The sequence below is a fragment of the Penicillium roqueforti genome (assembly GCF_015533775.1).
Source record: "Penicillium roqueforti strain LCP96 04111 chromosome Unknown scaffold_19, whole genome shotgun sequence".
Lineage (NCBI taxonomy): Eukaryota > Fungi > Ascomycota > Eurotiomycetes > Eurotiales > Aspergillaceae > Penicillium > Penicillium roqueforti.
In genome coordinates, this window is record NW_024067583.1 from 185,767 (window position 1) to 201,334 (window position 15,568).

Below are 15,568 nucleotides of genomic sequence, written 5' to 3' on the forward strand. Positions count from 1 at the left end.
AGACCATTTCGTGACGACTACCCTGTCTCCACCATTCAACTCCTGCCCTTGAATCACTAGCAGAATACCAGCATATCAACTCGGATATGGATGGGTCTCAGGGCCAAGTTGGCCAGCCAATGGGTGTCCCGCAGCAGCCACAGCACTCAAATCTCATTCGAACCGATCAAGTACAGAAGCTACCGCACCTCAGTGACCAGCAGAAGGCCCAGCATACCCAACTGGTGCGCAGCCTCTGGGATATGTTGAACACCCGCGATCCACAGACCCACGAATACCAACAGGCGCATACGAAGCTCTCGCAGCTCTCACAGAACTTGATGAAAGGAATGCGGGTTTTCCAGCAGAATCGACAGCAGGCAATGCAGCATCAGCACCAGCAAGCGGTGCAGGGACAGCCAGGACAACAGCCACAGCAAGGGACACAGCCGGTACAGCAAGCTACCCAGGGAGCTGTTCAGGGAGCGCAGGGGCCACAGGGACAACCAGTCCAGCGGACGCAATCGAACAATCCACAGACGATTAATCAGCTCATTCCGCAAATCCAAGCCCGGGTCAGCGCGCTCAATTTCTTCCTGCCTCCGAACGTGACTCCCGAGCAGGTGCAGACATGGATACCTGAAGCCCGGTTGCGATATGGTATCGCTCTTCAGAAACAAGAGGTTGGACGAGCTCGGATGGCTGATCTTCGTTCGTCATATGCTCAGCGGCAGGCCCAGGGCAATATGAGCCAGGAGGAAATGCAAGAATTCAAAAACCGACAGCTGGCAGCTGAAAAGCTGTTCCGAGAGGGTAGCGAGTTCTTGAACAAGTTCAAGGAACAGCAGGAAAGCTTTAAGCTTCAATCGCAGCAAAATCCACAGAATCAAGCCATGAATCAGGCAGGACAGGGGAATACGCCTGCTAATTTGAACCAAACCCCAGTCGCGCCTCCCATGTCAACACAAAACGTGCCAAATCCCCAGGCAGGAGCGGCAGCCAACCCCATGCAATCAGGACAAACTCAAGCCCCAGCTCCTCACACCATCAACTCAGCGGTCAACGCAGCACGCCAAACTGCAATGTCTCCCTCTACCTCTCAGCCTGGACAGCCACCTTCTGCGCAATCTGCTGGAAACACTCCAGTCCCAATCAGTGCACCGCTGCCTCAAGTGCAACGTCCACAGCCATCCCAGCAAGGAACTCCAGGAGGACAAGTCACATTCAGCCAAAACCCTCATCCTGACGGTTCCGCCCCCACGCCACCAGGGCCCCCCCAACAGGTGAACCAAGGCCCACCTCGTCCTCTCTCGCACCAAGCTGCTATCTCACAAGCAGCGCAAACCTACACCAACCCCACCCCTCAACAGCAAACAATGACTCAGCAAGCCCAGGCTAACCAGCAGGCTCACCCCCAGGGTTATCTTTCAAACCGCCCAGGCGAAACTTCCACCCGTAACACCAACATGGCAATCCCCAAGAACCTTCATGTCTCCACCCCCGAGCCCGTCTCAATGCCAGGCTCGCGCCCCTCTCTTTCTGGCGGTCCCAGCCACGGTGCCATGGGTATGATGGGCCAGCCCGCGATCCAAAAACACCCTGGCTACGTCCTGGAAGGTGAAGGCCAGCGCGTGCTGAGCAAGAAGATGCTCGACATCCTCGTGCGACAGGTGACCGGTGGCGGCGAAGGAGAAATGCTGACTCCAGATGCGGAAGAGGTATGTTTGTCCCGTTTCTCCCTTTCACGATGAGAGATAAATATGAAAGAAAAGATCGGAAATATTAATGGTTTCACAGTTCATCCTCCAAATGGCCGACGACTTCGTCGACGAAGTCATCACCCAGGCCTGCCGTCTCGCCAAACTGCGCCCTTCCTCGACCCTCGAGCTGCGCGATATCCAGCTCGTCCTTGAACGCAACTACAACATGCGTATCTCCGGCTTCTCGACCGATGACCTCCGCACCGTCAAGAAGCCCCAGCCTACCCAGGGCTGGACTCAGAAGATGTCCGCTGTCCAGGCTGCCAAAGTCACTCAAGGCAAGAACGAGTAAGATGCAGATGGTCTGCCATCTGTCTTTTCTGATTATGCTGCACACAACGCTTTGCTTTACGTTTTTTCTTCTCTTGGAGGTCAAATAGGGTGTTTTTTCTTTCTTCTTTTTCTTTCCCCATCTTACTATTTTACCCTTTTATATTGTCTCTTGAGAATATGGCGTACCTGGTGTATGGGCAGGTCTTTCTTTGCTTCTTTCATTTGGCCGCATTCATGGTTGGGACGGGGTCTTCTTGGTCTTTTAGTTAGGTCCATATATGCTTTCTGGCCGCCCAGTCTATGCAGTGCTTGGATAATGAATTTTCTATCCTGGCTTTCCTGGCTTTTCTAGATTTGTTTCGGTCCGTGTGCTGTTAGTCTTGTGTATGTATGTGCTGGCCTTGGGCTCTACTCTACGTCTGTCCACTCCAATATAGAGAAGATATAGGCATATTGAATCAAGCCTTACTGCGCACTGTATCTAGGTAGTTACCCTCTGTACAGTGTTACTATCAAGTATTTACTTTACCATTTACGAATGGATACAACGAACAGGAAAAAAAGTAAGTTCCCACGCTGAATTCTGCTAAGTTGATCATCCTCAGCAGTTAAGAAGCACGAATATCGGGAGACAACATGTGGTATAGTGGTTAGTACAGGGTATGGAGAGAGACTCGATCAGGGAAGAAGCAAATCAAAGAGAAAAGAAGAAGAAGAAGAAGTGGGATACACAAGAGAGGTACAAAAAGGAAAAAAAGCGCTCGATGAACGGAGTGAGGACCGGATTCTGGGCCCGATGGTATTCTTTGGCTGTGAGGGCGTTCTTTGAAAACAAAAGGGAAATGAGAAAGGAAATGAAATGGTTGGTGGAAAGATTGGATCATCGATGTGACGTTGGCGGAAAATATGACAATAACACTCATTGGACTGGAGATGAGACCTGGTTATCATATAGAGAGTGTGGCAACGGTATGTTCGATCAATGAGGGTGGAACCTGTACAGTTCATGCGTGACCCGCGGACAGTACAGGGTCGTGGTAAGCAATGTTAAAAAGAATTAAAGCGTTCGAGACGGCGAAGAAAAGGGGGAAAGAGTCGGTGAGGTTGGGCCTTCAGGCCTTGAGTTTGGGGCTTTGTCCAAATGTTCCGAGTAATGCAGGCAAAAATAAACAGGAAACAGACGAAGAGGTGGAGATGAGTCGCTCAACAGTCAAGAGAAATTATACACATGTCACTCGTGAACATCAGTTTCTTGCGGAAAGTGTTTGGGGGAAGTATGAGGATGGGAAGATGATATGCCTCGCGCAGACCCATGCTGAGGAAACAAAATAGGTGGTTCTATCAAGAGCAACAAGGGGGATATCTCGCTGAATACAAAAAAAAACAAGACAAAGTGACGAATTAAGGTATCATAGGGATGTCAGTATGTCAGTCGCTAGAAAGAGCTAACGTCGGGCCGGGTTGGGAGTCGGAAAATTGCGCCGGTCAACTTCCTTGCCTTTGCCGGGTGCCGATGGACCGCTGCGAGGGATGGGAGGCAATGCCTTGTCTGATGCTGGAGGGCCGTGTCGGCTGTGTGAGCTGCGCCCTCCGACACTGCTAGCCTCGCCGGCTTCATCCACAATGGGAAGAGTCGAAGTCGGGCCGGGACCCCCGGCATCTGCTGGGTCCCAAACAGTGGCTAATGTTCTAGGATGTGTGACGGACACGTCTTTCGATGCCTCCTTCTCCGCTGCTTGCATTGTTCTTTCGACAGAAGAGGATCTCGAACTTGGCTTTTCAGTTGATTGCTGAGGTGCACCAGATGCGGAACCGCGTCGTCGTTCGGCTTCTTCCTTTGACATGGTGATTCCCTTGATGAAATTAATGAAGCGCTCTCCGTAGCTCTCTGGCGGGATTGGAGAAATCTGTCCCCGGTCATGCGAGAGTCCTTTGAAAAAGTTCTCGAATTTCTTGGTGGTCCCGTAATGAGTCAAGCAATCAATAATACCGAGGTAATAGATCTCGTCACCGGGTTGGCCATTCTCATGGGTGGCTCGGAAACCTCCATCATCCGCGTAGAAGACATGATATTTCCGTTCATCGAGGATTTCTTCTGGCATCTTCGCAGCTGCCTTGTCTAATGGAACAGGCCGTTCACGTTTGATAAGCATGCGCAGCTCCCGGGCCTTGCGTTCATTCTCCAATTTCGATGGAGTGCGCATCAGGTTGTTGGGAGTCGGAGCCGTATCCTCTTCGCGATTACCTCCTGGTTGGAAGACCTGAAGCGTCTTGTCACGCAATTTCTCTTCATTGCCCCTACCTGCATCATGGATGCCTACCAGAAGAGAATAGTCCATTATCTTGAGCCTTTGAAGCAACACAACGTCGCGTTTCAATTGCTCAAGGAAGAATTCTCGTTTTGCCGGGCCACATTCTATGTGACGGTTGCGACGAACCCAGTTGAGGTCCTTCATAGTTGCTCTAGGGTTTCTTTCGAGATCTGACTCTTGTAGATCACGGCCAACCGTCGAGCCCTTCAGGTCGAATGTCTGGTGGATATCCCGGTGGGGCGGGAACAGGTTATTCATCACGACGAAGTGGATCTTTCGGCCGTATGCCATCTTGACTCGGTGCAATCCGTAGAATTGTGAGATGAGAGTGCTTGGGTTGTTCTCCACGTGCCGGTAGTACTCAGGAAGAATCTTCCGGAGAAGCTTGTGCTCGGAATGGTGAATGGTCTTGATAATGTACTTGTAGTCCCGCGAGAAGTAAAAGAAACTCCCGCTCTTGCCAGGGGAACCCAGTTCCGACAAAATGTACTTGCTTGTGAGAGACATAAGGTAGTCGGCAGGATCGAGGCGAAACTTGGCACGAAGGTGTCGGAATACCCAAGGTGCGTAGTCTTTGAACTTGAAGTCGTATTTGGCGGAGGGAATCAGTTCGTTGCCGGTTCTGTTACTGTCAGTCATATCCAAATTGTCAACATTACAAGGGGTACACACATGTCAAAGGAGAACTTGTGCCTGGCATTAAAGTCCGCCGGGGTGAGTTCCCGGTCCATTTTCGCGTTGATTCTCGAGACCGTAAAGCGGATACCAGTCAACATGTTGTATGCGGTTACATAGTTGACGTGGTTCTGGTCCACCTTGGTGCCCACAATCACCCGGTCGTCGTCCTCCTCTTCGCGACGTCGTCGCGAGGCTCGCTTTTGTTTGATAGCTTCGGCCCATCGGGCTGCATCTTCATCCGGCGGTGTCTCATCCAAAGTGATATCTTGCTGGGTGCTGGTTTTCGTTGCCCGTCGAATAAGACCGACTGACGCGCGTCGGAAGCCGGTCGTCGGTGACATTCGGCCAGTGCTATACGCAGCATCATCATTGCATTCTGCGCTTTCTCGTCGAACACTAGGCGTTCTTGGAACCTGCAATGAATTTCGCTGTCGCATATTAGAGTTCTGCGATTCTGGCACGGGAGCGACATCGTGTGTAGATGAGGCGGGTGGGGAGGCATGACGCGGTTGGCTGGGCTTCGAATTTGGTGCCAGGCGATCAGGGTCTGGAGAAAAACGGCCGGTCTCATCCTGCTGCGGGATCTGTAAGAGCGAGGCCGACGGCGAGATCGAAGACTCATCGTAGGGCGGATAACTATCTCCATTGACCATAAGTTTCCCCTGAACAGGTCGGCCATTTGCAGTGCCATTGGGTTGTTGACTAGAAGGGGATGTGGTTGTGGAGATAGCTCCCGGTCCAGTGTCCGAAGGTTTTCGGTCCAGCATGGCGGACGGCCGGCCGTTCTCGCGGGGATCCCTGACGGGCCCATTGCCTACCGACTGCATGCTGCCGTCCTTGGACAGGGGCGGGTCGCGCGTGTACGAGCCGACACTAGAGCGAGGGCCATTCAGGGAGTATGTACTACCGTTCTTCAGGTCGGTCAAAAGGTTCCTGTCATTCTGATGAGAGTCGTTATTCGCGTCGTCGCCGTTGGGCCAGTTAGTCCACAGGAACGTATTTCCGACGGGGGTCTTATCATGCGACTTTCGGACTGATTCGAACGAGCGCGGATGAGTGGCTGTGGCCGTGACTGTGGCAGTCTGATAGGAGACGTCGTTGGAGAAGACAGGCATATTGAAATTTCAGGGAACAGGGTGACGTGAGTTCTGCGTGGACCGGCAACCCGAAGTGACGGCAGTCGCCCTTATTGGCGGAGATCCAGGAAAGTTGTGAACCGGACGGAGAAAGGGGAAACAAAGAAAGTATAGAGCCAGGTGCCCAGGGCGAGGATATTCAACCGATCAACATCACTCAGTTAATGCAAGGGAAAGGGGAGATTAAGGGTAAATGAGGTGGTGAAATGGGGGAAATATGGGGGGGTGGGAAGGGGAGGAGGAAGATGGTTGTCTGGGAGAAAAGAATTACACGTACAAAATGTACGCGGACCTCCACTTCACATGTTCCTACATTCAATGATTCTATATATTAGATGTTATGCTATATTCTAGTACGGAGGAGACATGGCCACTTTTATTCTGATTCTTTATGTAGAGAATATGTGTTCTGTTCGTTGTATAAGGAAATACCAAGGTATTAGGCATGAAAACTCAGATGTTTGATGAGCGTACAACATCACGTAGTTTAGCACATCATTTCCATATATTTTCCTCCTTTATATTACTGACTACTAGTGAACTAGTATCGCTTTCACATAGTTACTCCGTACTGCCAGTTTCATTCTCTTCAACTCTCAACCAGTTGCATATGCAAGGAGGTCGTGTTGTACAACTCTATAGAATACAGTCTCTAGGGAGTAAGTTATCAAGAGATACAGTTACCTATATGTTATACATAGTCACCTATAATAAGATATATCATCTACTATACCATTGCCCTGGGCCAATACCCATATAACATACTCCGTACTCCATACCAATACACGTGGAGATGCAGAGTGGCGACCAATTATACGCCAATGAGCCTATCTCCTGTCCCTGACCTTGTAATTTCTTGGGTTTAGGGCAGGGATTGAGTAGATGTTATTGTTCTTCTGCATCTTTTTCTACTGTAGATGTTATATACTCCCTATATCTACTCAAAGAAAAGCAATTGTTCCAAAAATAGGGCTCAATAATGAAATCTTCCGCATCTGCGCCACAGGGGAAATTCTCCACTTCAAGGCCAAAGATACAATGATACAATGATACAATGTGGTAAGGATCCTCTCTGACCGGCATCCCCGTCGCCGAGCCCCGACCTGAACAAATTGAACATCCGAGCCGAGAGAAGAGTCATACTGTACGGAGTAGAAAGGTGCGATATTATAGGTGCATTCGTGTGCGGAACAGACCGAACTGCTAATGTCCATATCGGAGCTATCTATAAAGACATGTGCTCTTCTCCCTCACCTCTACGGAGTACCAATTATCTCAAATTTCACTTTTCCTGGCATATTTCGTAGCTTCAACCCATGGTCCTTAACATCGGTAGCGACATAACCATTCAGAGATTGCTATCATGTACCTTGCGGGAGTGTTACATTGATATGTGCATGTTCCTGTATGCGAATGGCAAGGTAGGATCGCACGTCCTAAATCGCCACTTTGTCACATGACTTCTGTAGCCCGCAAAAACACGGATTTGGTAGTGAAAATCCCCGTTATGGAAATACTATAACAAGTATATGACTCCCTTGATTTGACCATCTGCCAATTCTATCGTCAATTGTAGATGTATAAATCATTTCTAATACTATTACTATTAAATAGAATACTCTTATGATTCTATTCACGATAAGGCCTCGGGCCGTGATCTGGTTAGCCCCCACCGAGTGTACCCACAAAATCCCAAGATCACACCAAATAGCGTAAGATTGAATCAAATGGGAATGAGTTAATTAGATTTCCCTTCGCTAGCACTTCCTATTTGGCAACGATGGGCTAGTAGAGGCCGAATCTACGAACTACGTGGCGTACTTGGCCATTTCCGTCTTAGTTGGATTTATGGGAACAAAGAAAAAGCAGCTCCACCGCAACCTCCTACAACACCATCCCTATAGTTCATGATTCTAGCTCAATATTGTGGCTTTAATTGTAGAATATTGCATCATCCGGGAAGGTCCTCGCTTGGCGTGAGACCTGATTTGTCTCGTCGTGCACTATGTTGAACCTACTCAACCTTTTCGCATAGATTTAGATGGGCAAGAAGTAAACCTATCAGAATTGGATGCCGATCTTTCTAAGGTTGTTCTCAAAAAGAGGGGAAAGACACAGCACAATTTCGCAGGAGCTAAAGTAGTTTTGACCGGGGTAGTTGGTGCAAGCAGCCATATCAGGCAAGAAGAGTCATCTTTCGAGGTCATTATAATTCAAACGCGGCAACGCCGCTAAATGCAAGAATACGGGCAGAGAACTTGGAAAAAGTAATTAGTTCTTGTGTTGACCTGCCAGCAACAGTGTCACAACTGCCCATCCTTCCATCAAACCTTTTATCCACTGTGTTTATTGCCCACTATCATGACTATACAGCAATCTCCCAATGACAGCACCCAAAAGGTGTGGAACCATGAGTTTACCTGGACAGATAAGCACTTCACGCCCGAAGAGCTGCTGCCATTGAGACAGCAGACCGATGATCTTGCCGTCGATGCTGTGAATCGACTGCAGGCTATTGCTACAAAGGCGAAGAGCAAACAAAGCAACACGGGACATTGTTTTGGTCGATTTGACATGTATAGTGTTCTGAAAGAACATCATGAAGAAGACAGTGTGCTGCAAGAACTCTGGCAAGAAGTAAACACAGTCCCTGGATGGGTTGACTGGACACAAATTGAACGCGGACAAGAGTTTATCCATCGCTATATGATCCCCAACATTACCGGACTTGCTCTCCAGGGATTCCTAGGCGGCACCGCAGTGGGTAATCCTTCCTTTGACATCGTCTAACAGATTGCTAACTTCAAAAGACAATCGCAGGTGGAACGGAGGTCATCGTCAGAACGGGGGGCTTTTCCATCCGTGTCCTGCCTAGAAGATTCCTCGAAAGCTTCCTATGGCTATTGCAAGTGACAATGGATCTGGAGTCTATCAAACCCGGTGGAGAAGGACACACCTCGACCGTACGCGTCCGTCTATTGCACGCTACAGTTCGGAATCGAATAGTGAAGCTCATGGACCAAGACCCGACGTACTTCGATGAAGCTAAGTATGGCGCGCCGGTTAATATGAGAGACGCAATTCATGCGACGGCTATCTTCTGCTGTATGCCGCCCTTCCGGCAACTCCCTAAGATTGGTATCCAGCCTCGCCCGCAGGAGACGGAGGATTTCCTGGCGCTGTTTCGATACATTGCCTATATCATGGCGACTCCGAACGGCTTCTTTGACGGAGCTGAACAATCAAAGGCTACTATGGAGAGTGTCATGATGTGTGAGCCTGAGCCGACAGAGTCCTCTAAGGCTGTTGGAGCGAATTTCGTCGCTGCTATCCAGGATTATCCTGGTGTCAATGTGTCTAAGTCAATGATCGAAGTTGGATGCCGTGTACTGAGCGGCGACGAACTGGCAGATAAGATGGGATTTTCGCAGCCTGGGATATTTTACAGGGCCTCTTTCAGAGGATGGTGCCAACTTCTTGTGGCTGTTAACGCTCTTCAGCGGTTGTCCCCGGCCTTTGATCAAATACTTATGAGGGTGAGTTGGTTAAAAAAAATAATCGAGACACTAGGAAAAGAATGATGGGTTCAACTACCACCAGAATACTAATGGCTTACAGAAATCGAAAGAGTTCGTGCTCGTCAACGTGTTTGGGGCGTCGATTTTGAAAGAAGGGAACAAATTCGAGTTCACTCACCAACCACAACTGAACAAATTGACCAAGAAAGAGACTAAGACTGATACCAATCTCTCCTGGTTCAGGCCGGTGGAGGCAATCGGGTTTGTTATGTTCCTATTTGAATGTCTTGTTTATGCCCTGGCCTTTGGCTTGCCGGGATATGTTCTCTATGCAAATGGCATAGTCTCTCGCACTTTTCTACATGTCCTTGGATAATGTGCATAACTGCTTGTCAAGTTCTTTCGATGACGTGTGCCACTTCGGTCACTTCTGCTAGAATTACATGGACTTTACCGTTTCTTACCGTTTTTATCTAATTATAGAATGGGCTAAATAAAGTACCGATATCCGATCGTAAAAACCAAGTATATTAAGGGCTTGGGACTTTAGTATCAACACCATGGTACTCGCAAAGTAATTTTGTGTACGGAATATACGCTGTACTATTTTGCATTCTCAACATAGATTGGACTAAGGGCAGTAGAACGCCAAGAAGCCAGGATAAAAATAACTCTGACACTGACACTTGACACGGGACAGAATGTGGAGAGATCTACCGTTTGTTTACAACTTTGACATAGGTAGCATAACTCTACAATTTCAGCTCAAAAATCCAAAACCAATATGAATTCCAGTAACGATGGAATTAATCACAATACCAAGGTAATAAGAAGACCGCAGTTCCCCATTGCAAACCCCACCGCAGGACGCCATCCACTGGACTTTGGAAAGAAGCAAAGCCCATAACAAAGATATCCAAAAAAAAAACTATAGAGAAACAAAACCGAGGAAACCATCAGAGCCACTGTGATCACTGAGTCCAAAGAAAGAAATTACAAGAGAAGAACAAAGAAAATCAGTACCAGGTACTCTCCCTGGAAATGCGCACGTGAAAATATAGGGAGAGCTCAACCTGGTGAAAAACAAAGGCATCAAAGCCTCTACTTCTTGGTGGTCCGCTTCTTGGGAGCTGCCCGGGTTGTCGTTGTTGGCTGAGGGGCAGTAGTCTTGGTGATACGTCCAGACTTGGTCTTTCCAAGAATCTTGGGCTGCTCAACAATAGCAGGAGCCTGGAATGTTTGTTAGTGACAGAGGGAGATGGACTAAACATCTGGAGTCAACTTACGTTATCGGTAGCCTTGCGGGCCTTGCCAGAGTTAGCCTTGGGCTTGGTGGCGGTGGTCTTCTTGACCGCTGCCTTCTTGGGAGCGGCAGTCTTTGCGACAGTAGCCTTCTTGGGGGCAACCTTGGGAGCCGCGGCCTTTTTACAATAAGCCGGGAACATAGAATACTTCCTTGATGAGAGCTTACCTTGACAATGGGCTTAGCAGGGGCCTTGGTGACAGGCTTCGCCACAGGCTTAGGAGCGGCCTTGACAGGAACATCCTTCTTCGCAAGCTTCAGGGGGCCAGATGGGCCTAGAGTGCGACGCGTCAGTTAAATGGTCGAGACATGTGCAACGAAATGCAGAAATTGGTCAAGTCGCGCAAAAGAGAATATAACCCATGCGCAGGGTAAATATTAACTTACCCTTGGGCTGAGTGAACTCATCCTTCTCAACACCAGCCTTGATAGCCTTGTTGAACTGAGAGTCAAAGACACTCTGAGAAGTGACGTTGATCTTGTTGTTCGACTGAACGTACTTCTTAATAGCCTGACGACTAAAACAGGGGAAATTCAGTCAGTGGCTGCTTTCTGAAATAGATGGCGCGAGAATCCAGACCGATCCCCGAGGCATCGGTGACGGAAGGAAAACACCAGAAAACATACCTGCTACCATTTCGTTCTTTCAACTGTACACACAAAGGGCCCGAGTCAGCAATGAAATCCGATTAAAACTACGAAATTGATTTGGTTGTGCCATGCCCAAAGGCAAAGACGTGTCACGGTCGGGCGCGCGACCCGAATCACAACAACCAGCGCGCCGGCAGAGATCAACTCACGTTAATAATGGCATCCTTGATCATATCTGTATCACCCGAATCAGCAGATGCTCGCGACGAAATTCATGTGCATATCGATTTTACGCGATGTGGTGGGCGTTCAGGATTAGTAGAGACATACCGCGGTAGGAAGTGTGCAGAGCAGGCGCCACCTTCTTGGACGCGCTGGTAACCTTCTTGGGAGGCATGATTGATGATTGATTTGAGAAGAGGATGGGATGAAGAAGGTCCGGTTATCAAAAGATGAGAAGACTTGAGAAAAAAAAAGGTGGTGAGAGTGAAAGCAGAAGAAGAAAAAAAGAGCAGAAGGGAAGGGAAGGCCGCGGGGCATCCGCGATTTATAGGCGACCGGTGTTGACAAGATCATCGGAGAGATTTAGAAAAAAGCACTTTCTTTGGGTTTTTCCTTCTTGCAAGTTGTCGTCCAGCTGGTTTTTGTTTTTAATTAACGTGGTGTTTCTCTTCTGTGTGTCCTTGCGAGTTGTCTCTTTGCGTGTTCCAACCTTGGAATGGCTGATATGGCTGATGTCTACAGGTTCTCTCTCTTTCGTATCAGATACTGCAATATCATACATTGTTATATTTCTTTCGATCTCTATTGGAATACCTAAAGACTTTGTGATATTATAACGCGACAATAATCATATAAACTGGTGAACTGGTGCTTCTACGCGTCCCCTTTCCCCTCGATAGAAATCGCGCATACTCTATTTTGGAGGCTTTGAGGGCGAGCCATATCTCTCAGAGTAGGGCAGAGGGAGATCATCTGTTATGCACATTCCAATGCTGTCTGGGGTAACCCTTCCCTCTTGTTGAGCCGAATCTGAACCCTTGAAACCTAGAATCTAGTCGCGAGGAACACAGTTCGGAGATATAGTATGACCTTTTATATCTACAACGTTCCTTAACGCATCAAAGCCTCCTTGCTTGGAGGGGAACCTGGGGAGGCTGCATTGCCTCGTGCTAAAAGGTCACGTTGTAGGTCAAAGACCTGTGACTTGTGACCATGGTACCGCCCCTTAATGATGTCGAGACTCGCCTTATACGAACAACCTTCTATCTTGAATCAAGTAGTGGGTGGGAAATAGGAGATGGTACTTCAGATCTTTTTGATCATGTAGACAATAATGGGAAAGATAGTAGCTAAATAAGCAGACACTCCATGTAATACGGATAACTATATATATTATCGAAACTAACAAGACAAATTATATTTTTCTAGCATTCCATCATACCGGTAGTATCTAGATACCATAAACCATAACAAACACAAGGTTTATGAAGCCCGAACTTCGATCAGAACCCGGGTGGCACACGATAACTCCATTGTATATATCCAAGAGAGGGGAAAGGCTCTCACCTCAGCTGCAACGCCACTACTTAATCACATCGGGATCACCAGGCCAGCCAATCAAAGACGCGGAATAGCCCCAATTCCACCATTCCCCGCTGATACGCGCCCCTAAAGTTACCGAGAAGAAACAAGAAAGGTGGCCGGGGGCCTGGGATCGACCCGCCACAGATGTATGAGGGAACGAGCGCGTTTGCCCCAACGTCGAACCAACACAGACGGATAGTAATGAGGATCTATTCTCATTGGACTATATTCCCAATTTCCTATCGCATGACTCTAATTATTGGCCCATCGGCGTAGCTGGGTGACGGGGATCACCGTATCTGCATCCGCAACCGGCGCGTCGAATCAAGGGCTCAGCTGGCGTAAACGCTGATCCTGCACCACTTAAACTCTTTTTGCATCTTTTGATGGTGGAGATTCCTTATGGTACCTGGTGTCAGTATATATCTTCTGCATTCGAAGTATTTGCTGCTCATTTCGTGAAGATCAGTCGTAGTTGGTGTTGTGAGGCCTCGAGTAATCTCGCTAATCGGACCCGATCTATACAGCCTGGACGCGAACACTGATTATGGACACCCTTGAGATAGCTACACCAGAGCATCTGGAAAGGAGTTTTGATATGCTGAAGTGTTGAGAACAGATGGAAGATAATGAGTATACAGATTTTGGACTCTTTTCCCAACTGTAGCCCCCAGGATCAGACGGAATTCCCATGTCTGCTCTACTTGATCTTGTTTGATCCTGACGTCCAACGGACCGAAAATGGTTACTGGAACAAGAGAGAAGCATCGGAGTACATATTTCTTAAGTTATATTTCAAATCAGACCACCTTTTGCTACGATACAAGGAACTTCATGCCTTGACCCGATCCCGAGGCGAAACGGTCATTTTCCGCAATAAAAAAAATCCTTATGCATAAACATTAGAAACAATAAAACATATAACGCCACGCCAGTCCAGCTCATGTTAGATCAGGAAAATTTTGTATCATAAGTACGGAAAAATCATCTCTCGTCATCAAGAGACTAGGCCGCTCCACGCGGCTTCGACTTGGCATCCTTCTTAGCCTTGGCATCTTCCTTCTTTTTCTTCTTTTGCTGCTGCAGCTTCTCGTCGTGCTTGCGCTTGAGAGATGCCTTTTCGTCCTCAGTGCGAGCGACGGGCTTGAAGAATCCCTCCAGTCGCGACTGCTGAGCTGTCTTGAGATGCTTCGACAGACGGGCGGCACCATTGCGCACACGGTCCTCGTTGAAGCCCTTGTCCCCAACCAGGTACTCAATCAGGCCTTCAACGTTGGGAGCTTCCCACTTGAAGTCGCATTCGGGGTCATCGGCAGGCCGGACGTCAGGGTGGACAAAAAGTTCTCGCGCATCTTCGTATGGCCAGTCCTCAGGAACGACAAATTTCTTCTTCGGGTCGTTCTTCATGAACTCCAGGACTTTCTCTAGAGACTTGTGCTCCTTGATCAGGCTGAGAGCAGTGGTGGCTCCCACTTTGGGAATAGGCTCTAGGTAGTCACAGCCTAGAAGAATGCAGAGATCGATGAACTAGACGTAGTTAGCAATTGTGACTGCGCGTATCATAACCAGAATACGTACCTGTGGGCGGTCCATATCGAGACCCTCAAGCGCTCGATCCAAGTGGATCTCCTGGATAGGTTCCTTGCGCTGCTCACTGAATGTCAAGTGCCGCAGGAGAATCGGCGACTCAAAACACAATGTATCCATATCCTCTGATGCAGCGGCGTACACCTTACCTGCACGAGCCAGGACCGCACATTGTGCTTCGGCCTCCGTCGGCGCGTTAATATAAGGAATTCCCATCAGCCCAAGGAGCTTTTTGCACTCCGCATTGTGTTCACGAGTAACGCGGACAGTCCGCCGTGAGAACTTTTCGATATCTTCCGCAGTTCCAGTTTCCTTGGCCTCTTCATGGGCCTCGGTCGCCTCGGCCTTGCGTGCAACACGCTTCGCCAATTCGCCAGACTTGAGCTTCGGCGGCGCTCCATCGAAGACGTAAAGAGGTTTGATGCCGTTGTCCACCATCCGCAGGGTACGGTAGAACATGCCCATTAGGTGGGATGTGGTCTCGCCAGACTCACTCATGAGCTGTTGACCCTCCGAGCGCACGGCGATCAGGAAACTGTAGATGCTCATCGACCTATTCTGGGTTAGATTCTTGAGCTACCGGGACGATGATCGAATGACGTACGCATCCTAATTCGGAGAGTTCATGTCAGCAACTGAAAATATGTGGTAGGTTATACATTTCATACAATTGCGACCTTGCGGCCGAAGTGGTTCTTGATCTCGCCCGTCTTGATCGCATCGGGGGCATTCTCGGCGATTACCTGGTACAGGTCTGGTATTTATTTAGCAAGAGGTATGGATAATCGGGAATAGAATACTTACGTTTAATACCCATCTTGAACGTGAGCTTAGGTTGTCTCAA

General features: G+C 48.6%; 5 protein-coding genes across 5 annotated transcripts; 2 read left to right on the forward strand and 3 right to left on the reverse strand.

Annotated features, from left to right (window-relative positions):
* Positions 1-86: 86 nt before the first annotated feature.
* Positions 87-2,031, forward strand: LCP9604111_6852 (putative transcription initiation factor TFIID subunit 12; the record flags this gene model as incomplete). The annotated part of the gene is made up of 2 exons (XM_039074819.1): positions 87-1,697; positions 1,777-2,031. 2 exons carry the CDS (start codon positions 87-89, stop codon positions 2,029-2,031), a joined length of 1,866 nt encoding a protein of 621 aa, XP_038927153.1.
* A 1,426-nt stretch (positions 2,032-3,457) lies between these two features.
* Positions 3,458-6,117, reverse strand: LCP9604111_6853 (1-phosphatidylinositol-4-phosphate 5-kinase; the record flags this gene model as incomplete). Its single annotated transcript, XM_039074820.1, has 2 exons — positions 3,458-4,946; positions 4,997-6,117. The coding sequence occupies 2 exons, from the start codon at positions 6,115-6,117 to the stop codon at positions 3,458-3,460; spliced, it is 2,610 nt and encodes an 869-aa protein (XP_038927154.1).
* Positions 6,118-8,499: 2,382 nt separating this feature from the next.
* On the forward strand, positions 8,500-10,032 carry LCP9604111_6854 (oxygenase MpaB family protein; the record flags this gene model as incomplete). Its single annotated transcript, XM_039074821.1, has 3 exons — positions 8,500-8,898; positions 8,949-9,674; positions 9,757-10,032. The coding sequence occupies 3 exons, from the start codon at positions 8,500-8,502 to the stop codon at positions 10,030-10,032; spliced, it is 1,401 nt and encodes a 466-aa protein (XP_038927155.1).
* A 725-nt stretch (positions 10,033-10,757) lies between these two features.
* On the reverse strand, positions 10,758-11,947 carry LCP9604111_6855 (histone H1/H5 family protein; the record flags this gene model as incomplete). Its single annotated transcript, XM_039074822.1, has 7 exons — positions 10,758-10,886; positions 10,943-11,077; positions 11,128-11,234; positions 11,347-11,477; positions 11,587-11,609; positions 11,760-11,785; positions 11,881-11,947. The coding sequence occupies 7 exons, from the start codon at positions 11,945-11,947 to the stop codon at positions 10,758-10,760; spliced, it is 618 nt and encodes a 205-aa protein (XP_038927156.1).
* A 2,195-nt stretch (positions 11,948-14,142) lies between these two features.
* On the reverse strand, positions 14,143-15,541 carry fen1 (multifunctional nuclease RAD27; the record flags this gene model as incomplete). The annotated part of the gene is made up of 5 exons (XM_039074823.1): positions 14,143-14,664; positions 14,716-15,277; positions 15,329-15,333; positions 15,393-15,478; positions 15,529-15,541. The coding sequence occupies 5 exons, from the start codon at positions 15,539-15,541 to the stop codon at positions 14,143-14,145; spliced, it is 1,188 nt and encodes a 395-aa protein (XP_038927157.1).
* Positions 15,542-15,568: the final 27 nt, after the last annotated feature.